The 10931-nt window shown below is 32.3% G+C and overlaps 1 protein-coding gene across 1 annotated transcript; it reads left to right on the top strand.

The window, feature by feature from the left end:
• The first annotated feature begins 358 nt into the window (after nucleotides 1–358).
• LOC107847909 (probable WRKY transcription factor 57) lies at nucleotides 359–10931 on the top strand. The gene is made up of 4 exons (XM_016692509.2): nucleotides 359–987; nucleotides 4272–4415; nucleotides 5788–6180; nucleotides 10304–10931. The coding sequence occupies exons 1-3, from the start codon at nucleotides 593–595 to the stop codon at nucleotides 6170–6172; spliced, it is 924 nt and encodes a 307-aa protein (XP_016547995.1). The 5' UTR covers nucleotides 359–592; the 3' UTR covers nucleotides 6173–6180; nucleotides 10304–10931.

Here is a 10931-nt window from a genome sequence, read left to right as displayed (position 1 = left end):
ATAAAAATACAAAATAGCGCTTGTATAATAGACAGTGACGGAGCCAAAATTTTTATTAAGGAGGTTTAGAAATAAATATACAAACTAGTTGAAGGGATTCAACATCTACTATATATGGATAAAATATATTTTTAATCATATAAAAAATAATATAATTTTTCGTCAAAGGGAGATTCACATAACCCCTTAGAGCATATGTAGCTCCGCCCCTAACGATAGATCCTTGTGATCGAATTCTTATACTTTAGCGTGCTGAAATATTCTTTTTTTTTTTTTCATAATTTCTATCATAAGGTTGCGTACAGTATACTCTTATCATTGCCTTTTTCTATTTTCTTTTCTTGGTAATTTCTATAATAATATAAATATTTTCTCAGTGTCTTCTCACCAATTGCCACTGACACGACAAAGCTTTCAAATCCAACAATCCTAAAAAAAAAAAGTTTTCAAATATTCCAAACACTCCCTTAATCCAAAACTCTTTACGCGTTTATCTTCCCCTCACCCCCGCGCCCCTCACCCCCATCCACCCACACCTCCATCTCCATAAACCCTAGCTTCTTTCTCTCTCCGCATAATCTTCATCACTGTAATGGATGAAAAAGATAAGGTTGATGATCAATTACCTATTGAATCGAGCTGGTCACAGCTCAATCCTGATGATGATGCAGATCATGCTTACTTCTTCGAAAATAATATTAATACAAATAACGATACCAGTAGTATACTGAGTGAATTCGGTTGGAATTTTCAACCAGTTGAAGAGAACAGTAGTAGTAGATTTGACAAGATCGATGAGCATTTGGCGGGAAATAGTAGTATTACTACTATGAGTACGTCTCCAGCTTCTGCTACTGCTGCGACTGAACTGACAACGGCGAAAATTAGTACCGATGAACCTGTTTCTTCCAGCTGTTCTGATGATCCGCCGGAAAAATCTACTGCTTCCGGTGGCTCCTCCGCCTCTAAACCGCCGTCAGATACAGTGTGAGTTATGATTTTATTCGACTTCTCAATTACGTACTCATCTCTGTACCACTCTCTTCTTCTTCTTCTCTCTGTATCTAAATTCGTAATTTGCATAGAACTCTAGGCAAAATCATACAGAAATAGATATAATAAGTGTGTTATAATAACTTGTATAAGTATTTTTTAAAATATCAATCTGAATTGTACTGCTATCAAAGAGAAATTGAAATTGTGTGACAACAACAACAACAATAAGAACATGCTGGGTGAAATTCCACATGTGAGGTTTGGTGAAGGTAGAGTGTACACAAACGTTACTATTAAGGAAGAATAAAATCTATTTTCAAAAGATCCTCGATTCAAGTGCAACAAATCTAAATACGAAGAACCAAGATAATGAGATGATTTTGAAAAATATTAGCTTAGAATTTTATAAAATAACCGTTTGAGCCGTACCGATAGCAGAGTAAAAGCCATTAGCGCGTCCGTACGTAGTAGTAGAAAATATCAAGTCGTTTAGGCAAGTTGGGGGTAGGGAGGGAGAGAAAGAGATGGGTATTATCGTAATTTAATTATCAAAGAGGGTCTTTTTGGTAATGTCCTCTTTCTGTGGCTTCAAAACAGCCGTTATTGCGGCGGGAATGGCGTGGATGAATTTTTTTCCTAAAATATCACAAGTAATAATTAAAATACTGTTTATAAAAAGTGTTTAATTTTTTTTTAATTTTATTACCTTTTTCTTTTTTTGGATTTTACTTTTTATATGTTGATTCTCACTTGATTAATGCAAAGTGTTTAGAAAAAAGTAGCTTCATATAATTCTTCTCTGAAAATGGTTGGGTGTAACCTCTCAATTTTTGATAATTGTGTTGTTCGGATCAGTTTGCGTGCACCTCGATCAATTTTACATGAAACCTGTCATCTTCTACCAGCAACAAACACTAGATAAATATTATCCATCAAAATTAGAACACCTACCAGCAATGAGATAAATAATCTCTCATTGTAATACCCATAATCAAATATAGAATTAAATAATTTTACCTTTTATCTTAAAATTATTTATCTTTTATCGCTCGTACCAAACGATTCATTAGTGCTTTGTCTCTCACAAATTAGTTTCTTGTGCTTCATTATTTCGTGGTCCATATCTTCGTACATTAGTATTTAAAGAAAGAAAAAGGAATGGTGCAATGTGGAAACTTTTAACAGTTATGAGAAAATAAGTAAGTTTTTGACTTTAATACTTCCATCGCAGTAAAGTTAGTTTCTACATTGTACTCCTTCATGTGAGACCCTTAACTAGCTTGTAAGTGAACGCGGGATACTTAGTCCACCATATTATCTTTCCTTTTTATGGGCAAAAGGAGTTTTTTTACTAGTAATAAAATTACTTCAATGTGATAAGTTTTATTGCATGTTCTGAGCCGGAGTACATTTTGTTCTTTTCAGATTTCACTTTGTAGGAATATGCTCGCTATGGATATGTTGTTGATGATAAGTTTTAATGAAGCCTAAGTGAATTTTTGGTTTGTGTAAGGTCAATTGCATGCTCTTTGCTACTCTATGTAGGTCTACATTATGGGGTTTATCTTTTGTTAGATTGAAATGTGGTAGAGTTACTTAAAGTAAAAAATTATGAAGTGAATTTGGACATATTTCAGTACTTACTCCCTTAGTCCATATTACTTGTATACTTTTCACTTTTCTATTTATATGTCGCTTACGAAATTATAAATAAGAAGAATATGTTTACTGATTTAGCCTTTAGCTTTTATTAATACATTTTATATGTGTGTCTTTTATCCAATCAATATTAAGATTAACAATGTCGAAACTTTTTGAAACTTTACAATATTTATACTTCCAAAAAGACATAGTTTTAAAGGTAAAATGGAATAAAATTAATTATTTTATCTTGTTATGTAAATTGAAAAGTAATTTGGGATAAATATTTTTTGTAATGTGAATTACTAACACTATTTAACAAGTGGTAGTAGTACTATTTTAATGTTATCTAATTAATTAGGTTGCCCACTAATAAGGGTTTCTGGCTTTAAATTCCATTGATTGCCTTTGTATTTTTCTTTAGGATTCTTTAAGCTACTTCCTGTTCATTAGTACCATTCCGCCTCTTAAGGATTAATGCTAACTTTTAACATATATATATTCTAGAATTCTAATGTGCTATGAGCTCTTTTAAAATGTCAGTGTGTGTTAAAATTTTCAAATGTAATGTAATTTTGGAATATTTGATATGGAGGTGGCAGTGAAAGTGAAGAGTTTGTTCAATTTAGCTAATACATGGACAAAATTTTTGAGTTTGCCCCTTATACAACAAGATCTAATTCTTTTAAATTCCAACCAAGTTAGAAGTCAAATATATATACTAGTTACTCATCAGTATATACATAAAAAGAATAAGATGCAAATAATATAAAGCCAATTTAGATGACAATTATTCGTAGCCTACAATTCCATTGAAAGAATAAATTCCTCTTGTTTTTTAAATTTCCCAAACTTGAAAACTAGGTTGGTTCATATTGAATGACACATTGAGTTTCTTAGTTATAAAGAAATTCAATTTGATTTTATTTTCAGCAAGTGTATATACTTGGAAACTAAGTTGCTCGGACTCTAAAAAATGTTGCCGTACTTAGAATGGATCCTCCCAAAGTGCACACGCACCATCCACATTTTGAAGAGTCCGGGCAACATAGCTTGGAAATACCTCTTTTTTGTTTGTATATAGTTTCTAAAATAGTATGGTAGAAGGAATCACATTCCTAATGTTACCTAATACAATATTTGATTGTGTACTTGGAAACTAAGTTGCTTGAACTCTCCAAAAAATGTTGCCGCACCTGTGTCGAATCTTCCAAAAATGCACTATTTTTGAAGGATCTGACACACATCTGACAACATTTTGAAGAGTCCAAGCAACATAGCTTGGAAATATATACCTCTTTTTTGTTTATATTTAATATCTAAAATAATATGGTAGAAGGAATCACATTCCTAATGTTACCTAATACGATATTTGATTGTTTATTTCAGCAAGCGTACTTAGAAACTAAGTAACCCAGACTCTCCAAAAAATGTTGTCGCACTAGTGTCGAATACTCCAAAAATGCACTTTTTTTGAAGGATCCTACGCACACCCGACGTCATTTTGAAGAGTCCGAGCAACATAGCTTGGAAATATATACCTCTTTTTTGTTTATATATAATATCTAAAATAGTATTATTATGATATAAAGGAATCACATTCCTAATGTTACATTAGGTTGAATATTCCACAGAAGCAAGGTTAAAAAGAAGGGTCAGAAACGAATCAGGCAGCCTCGATTTGCATTTATGACAAAAAGTGAAGTTGATCATCTTGAAGATGGCTATAGATGGAGAAAATATGGCCAAAAAGCTGTTAAAAATAGTCCATTTCCAAGGTATTGTTTACATTTTCCTTAATTAAATGCCCTTTCTTTGCTAAAAGTTTTCATAATTCTAACCACTTCAGAAGAAATTCAAAATTTGAATTTGAATTTTATTAGAGTAACTAGGTGCAAAATGTAAATTAATACATACTTCATAAATTTTTAATGTATACAGATGATTTTTTAGTCTTTGACAAGTTTTAGTGCACATGCATATTATGAAGAATTATGTAATAGAACTACTAACCATAAGATGCATGTACTTGACTAAATTACTTTTATTTCGTCCTTACATGAGTAATTTGTTGTTATATGCTTTTTTGGAATATTATGGGCTAGCTAGTTTGGAAAGTGTTTTTTCATAAACAAGTTTAAAAAATATAAGAGTAGAAAGGTTATTATGAATTTTATGGGATATTTGTTGTCTTTCATCAATACAAGTACTATGATTCTGTGAAATTATTTGAAATTTAAATCAAATATGTCATGATTCTTGATTCACTTCAATTACTAAGTCGCACCTTGAGTTTCTGGAGGAATGAGTTAGTTAGTTATGATGGATTGGGCCGGAGTCAAGTGAGAGAAAGGGGGTCTATTTGAACCCCGTTCGACAGAAAATTATATTATCTATACAAAAATAAATTAACTTTTTATGTATATACAATACATGTTGAATCTCCTGAATTTCTTCGTGTTTCATATTTTGAACCACCTTAGTGAAAAATTCTGGCTCCACCACATCTCATTTTTCTAGCTTGATTAGTGAGGTATATTTTTTAAAAAAAAATTATTATCATGAAAGTGAGGTAAAATAAACTAAACTACAAGAAAACAACTTCAAAAACACCAAAATGCACATGTTCTATAATTATTGGCTTTAGTTAGTGGTAAATGTATGTACCGGTGGGGGTGCTGCGCCCAAACCCATCATCAAGGTTATGTATAGCTTTCATCTATGTTGCTCGGATTCTTTGAAAATGTCATTTGGTGCGTGCCAAATTCTTCAAAAATAGTGCATTTTCAAAGAATTCGACACGGATGCAACAACATTTTTAAAGAGTTCGAACAACTTAGGCCTGCATGATGGATTAACTGAAAAAAAGAAAAATGCATCTTTGCAACATACTAGAAGAAATCTTTTGGTTAGCTAACTTTGTTTATAGTTTGGAAAGGAACTTGTACTAATTCCTTTCTATTTAGATTCCTTATGGTGATGGCTTAGCTTTAAAAAAAGTTTTTCAAGAACATGTTTTCCAAATATCAATAAAAGTATATATATTCTAGTTCATATTGCATATTATATTACTGTCAGGTCATGATGTCAGAATTTTGACTTTATAAATTATGAAATAATTACATATGATGAATGTCTATGACTTGGCAGGAGTTACTATCGTTGTACAAATACAAAGTGCACAGTAAAGAAGAGAGTGGAACGATCCTCTGAAGATTCCTCAATTGTAATCACGACATATGAAGGACAGCATTGTCATCATACAGTTGGATTTCCTAGAGGTGGACTTATCAATCATGAAGCTGCATTTACATCTCAATTATCACCTTTACCCTCACAATACTATCATCCCTCCGGTGTTCAGTACCCGCATGAATTAGTTCCTATGACTGCGGCTGCACCAGTAGAATCGCGTACAATGCCAGGTGAAACTGGATCATCAGAAGCTCGTAGATTGCCAGAAACAAGTCAACCTGCTGCAACTGATGAGGGATTGCTTGGAGATATTGTACCTCCTGGGATGCGAAGCAAATAATATTAAGGGTAATCCCTTTCCTATAATTCGTCAACTTGTTACTATCTTGACATGCTGCATTGATTCATCATTTTAAAAAATTTCATCAACGACATATATATTATGTGATCATTACATGTGTCTTTGCGCACACGTGTAACCCTTTTTCTTTTATTTCACACCCAGCGATCAGAAACAATCTATCTACCTAGGAGTTAGGTCTGCGTACACTCTACCTCTAGACGACACATGATATGCTGTTATTGTTCACACTCGATGTCTAGTATTCGGTTTTCACCGCAAAAAACTTATCAAAGGAGAGAAGTCATGTTCTCATCAAATGTTTTTCATTTTCGAAGTTCGAACTTAGAAGGAATCCTAACCAGCCATATTATCATTTATATATAGTATAAGTGAGTTATCATAAGATGCAATTGTTACTACAAGTTTGACAAAGCCCACAAACATAAGAATTTCAAGGACCCTATTGTTAAATTATTTGACCTTTTTAAAAGTTTAAACTTTAAAAGAACATTAGTATTAATTATTTTTTAATGAATCAAAAATGCATGCAAAGTTTTTTTTTTTTTTTTTTTTTTTGCTTCTGAACAGCTTTTAAAAAGTTAAAGAACTCTTGTTTGTTCAGATACCTTGTTTACTTGTATAGTTAGTCTCACCTAATTACTTAAACTCTCACATGAGGGTAATCATACAGTTCAACACATTTATTTTTTTCTCATAACCTAGTGTCCGGATCAGTTTTCACACACCTCAACTAAAGTTACGGGATACCTACCATCTCCCACGGGATACAATTCAATACATATTAATAACTAGTTACTGAAGGTTTCAAGAAGTTTATTAAGTTAATGTACATAAACCAGTCCACTATAGACAGTCAAGACACTATCTTCTAATGATTTGTTCTTGTGATCATGGGCATCTAAAGTTTAGGATCAATAGGTATGAAGTTCTAAACTACGCTCTCAGTTCACACAATATATAATGTGTATATTCATTTGAAGCCCATCATTGGTAAAAAATGAATTTTCAACTTAACTCAACAACAAAAGTTACAAAAGTTAGTTTTTGATGAGAGTATTAATTGTCCAAAATCATATAACGAGACCAAGGATCCCTTGTGCCGCTGATATGAGACTCCAAAAGTTATCCACTTGTTTATGTGTATATTTGAATCCCGACCACCTCGCCCATCAACAAATAGGTAACTTTGTCCATTAAGGCAAGGACAGATGGAAATAATCCCCTAGTATTTTTTTTTGTCTCTATTAAAATTTGATCCAAGACCTCAGATACTCAACCCACTTCACTAACCCACGCCACGCCCTTGGATGCAATAAATTTCATCTTTCCAAAGATATGTTTGTAAATATTGAGGAGGATGAATATAAATTCAGATCAATATAATAAGTTAGTTGATCTATATAATCTTTAAACATTTGATTAAACCTAAGTGGTGAAAATAATAATAGGAGTTGTCAATTATTTTATGTGCGGTCAAATCGAACAAGATCCCTAGTGATGGAAATCTAAAGTTGATAAAGTTAAAACATATTAAAAGTCTCTTTCCCATAGATTGCTTTCCCACCGCAACCTTTTTCTGTGGGTGTTGCTTTGTCTCTTTAAAAGTTATACTACCACCTTCCAATACAATAGTATAATCTTATGCATTGAATTGGTCCCCACTTGAATGGGAGTATTTTGGAGTAATATGTGAAGTTGTTGTCATCACTGTTTTCAGTCGTGAAAATAACCTCATGCAAGGTTAGACTCTGTATAATAGATTTTTCTGGTTATGTTATTTTTTGGACTCGGTGCATAACAAGAGTTTTAGTGCACCGGACTACCCTTTTTATTGTTTGGTCCCCACTAGAAGGAAGTATTGGAGTAACCTGTAGTAAAGTTGTTGTCACGTCTCATGGAAAGAGAGTCTCTTGCAAAAATGTGAGGTAAGACTATTTATAATTAACCTTTGTGGTCACGCTCATCTCAGGATTATGCGTATAGAAAGAGCTTTAGTAGACTGGGATGCGCTTTTTATTATTTGGTCCCCACTGGTTTTCGGCAACACTATGGTCTTGATGCATGAACTTGATGATTGATGCTTTTGATCCTCCCGGCAACAATATAGTTCTTATGACTATTTAGAAAGGCTTGTTACAATTGAATTACTTGATTACAATGTGACTGAAAGTAACCTTGTGATAAATTTTGGGATCTATGATATGATACAATGAATAAACTAGTAGATAAGAGGGGACCTATAGCTAGTAAGTTAGCAATGTCCAAAAGATTGACATACATCAAAGATTTAAGAGGGGACCCGATAGCTAGCTAAGTTAGCAATGTCCAAAAGAATGACATATATCAAAGACTAAGAGGGGGTCCCTTTAAAAAGAATGATATTTCAAAGTTATTTAATTTCTTCCTTCTTAATTGGTTTGTCTTATTTTTCTACCTTCCTTTCTTGGCTTCAACTTTTCATATGTCATTTTAGGAATACAAGATTAAAAAATATTTTTTTAGTATTTTCTACATACTTTTAATTTAAGACAACAAGATTCAGAAGTCTTATTTCCTTTCTAATTTCATGTCAAGTCAAAAACAAACAAATAAATTGAAACAGAGGAAGTAACTAACATTTTACTAGTTTTTTGGCACCTAAAGGTGTAGTCTATTAGTTAATGAAATGAGCTTAGAATCACGAGACATCAAGTTCAAATCTTGATATATAGGCAACAATATTACGTCATTTCTTCACGTATATTCAAACATTTGTATACAGAGTTTTCCGATACCTATACTGATAGAAGATTACAGGCCCCGCGTGAAATTAGTCAAGATCATCTACGAGCTGATACTAATATAACAATTATTTTTATAAAGCAAAAAAAAAAAAAAAAGAGTAGCTTCGTATCTAATTTCTCCTTTAATGACATTTTCTTGTAACTAGAAAAATCATGGCACAAAAGACTTTAGCATCTTTCCTTAGTGGAGTTATTTGACAAGAATAGAATTTGTGATTGTTATTGTACATTAATTTAGCTATAGGTTTTGTGCTGATGGAAGATAGCATATACCGTATAAAATTACTTAACATGTCTATAAATTGATACGAATAACAAAATTACTAAAAAAAAACTATGTACTTGATTAAATACCACCATATAAAATGAAACGAAGGAAGCATATTTAGTTGGTGTGGTTGGACAAGAACCAAATATTGTGATTGTCATATGGTATATTAATATGGCCATTGGCTCTATAAGAATCAAGAGACCAATGAAGGTGGCAATGGAACACCTTAGCTAGCAAATAGCTAGCTAGCATGCCAAAATTAAAGGCAAAATGTAATGTTGCTTTTATTTTATTGATGTTATACATTTCATGCAAAGCATGCATAAGCAATAGAATATGTCACGCTTGTCGGTGTAAATGGACGCATATTTTGTACATGAATGGTCCTACATGATCATGCTTGGAATTGTTTATGAGATATTATGCATATAATATATTCTTTGTGATTATTTTGTACGTATAACATGTGATCATACAGTTACCATATGCTTCATATATTCTCATTTTTGTTTGTTCACTTTGTTTTTATGTTGTTTGAGCTTTTTAAAAATATTACGAGATGTATGTTAGATCTTTCAAAATTAGTGCAGTTTTAGAAAGAGCCAGCATGAGTAGAATAACATTTATGGAGAGTTCGAAAGGCGAAGATTAGTTTAATATCATTGAATGTGAAAGGGTCCTAGCACTACAACAATAAAGGCTCTTAGCGACAATAAATATACACTTTAACAAAGAGTGTTAAGGTTTTTATATGCATTAGTTAATTATCATTGAATTCAATGTCGCTGTGGGCTTTAGGAGCATTTACAAAGAGTAATAAAATGTAATTATCACTAATAATATTCCCTCTAAAAAATGATTTAGCGGCAATTAAGTTACTGATACTGATGTAGTGTAGACAAATGTATGGTCTTTCTTCAACATGATTCAGGATTTATTATTTGATAGATCGATTCAACCTTTATTTACTGAAAACATTGTATATTTTAAAATTGTGGGTTTAATTCGAATCTAATATATTTCTCATTTTGATGGTTTTTACACATTTTCCAGGTGTATATATATAATATACATATAGCATGGATGCTATTCTTGAATTTAGCTGGCATCAGTCCTCTATTATGAAGTTTTAGCTATAGCTTTGAATTTGTATTTTTGCTGATTATGATAATAGGAAACATGACTTAATTGGAAAAACTTTGGATATATGTAGTAGATCTAGATATTCAAGACTAGCTATAATTGTAAAGTTTCTCCCATATTGGCAATATGGGGTTGTTGTGTATAGTGGTGAGATTACTTCACCCTTAATTAAAGGTCTTGGGGTTGGAGAAAATTCCGTTGGTTGCATCACGCCAGAATGGACCTGAAAATCCTGTTGGGAACATCACCCCAGAATGGACCCTGCACTGCACGATCCAAATTAATCGGGACTCCAATGCGAATACCGTACATTGAGGGGAAAACAACAAAAAGAAATTAAAAGTTTCCCCCATTTTCCTCCCCTTTTTTTTTTTTTTTTTTTTTTAACTTTCTGGTGTTGTGATTGATTATTGGGGTTAGATAGGGGGTGGGGGAGGTAACATTTGACCTGATTAATGATGTAATTACATTGCAATTATTGTATTAATAGTTACTTATGCTTATTTCTAATGTGGATTTGTTTGTACAGCCCTAAAAA

Source organism: Capsicum annuum, chromosome 11 (genome assembly GCF_002878395.1).
Source record: "Capsicum annuum cultivar UCD-10X-F1 chromosome 11, UCD10Xv1.1, whole genome shotgun sequence".
Taxonomy (NCBI): Eukaryota; Viridiplantae; Streptophyta; class Magnoliopsida; order Solanales; family Solanaceae; genus Capsicum; species Capsicum annuum.
This window is presented reverse-complemented; position numbering and strand designations above follow the sequence as displayed.

What these genes read in the sequence shown, in the direction of transcription:
- LOC107847909 (XM_016692509.2), top strand. Translation starts at nt 593, where the DNA reads ATGGATGAAAAAGATAAGGTTGATGATCAATTACCTATTGAATCGAGC. An exon ending in AAACCGCCGTCAGATACAGT is followed by an intron (nt 988 to 4,271) that starts GTGAGTTATGAT and finishes AATATTCCACAG; the next exon opens with AAGCAAGGTTAAAAAGAAGG. An exon ending in AAAAATAGTCCATTTCCAAG is followed by an intron (nt 4,416 to 5,787) that starts GTATTGTTTACA and finishes ATGACTTGGCAG; the next exon opens with GAGTTACTATCGTTGTACAA.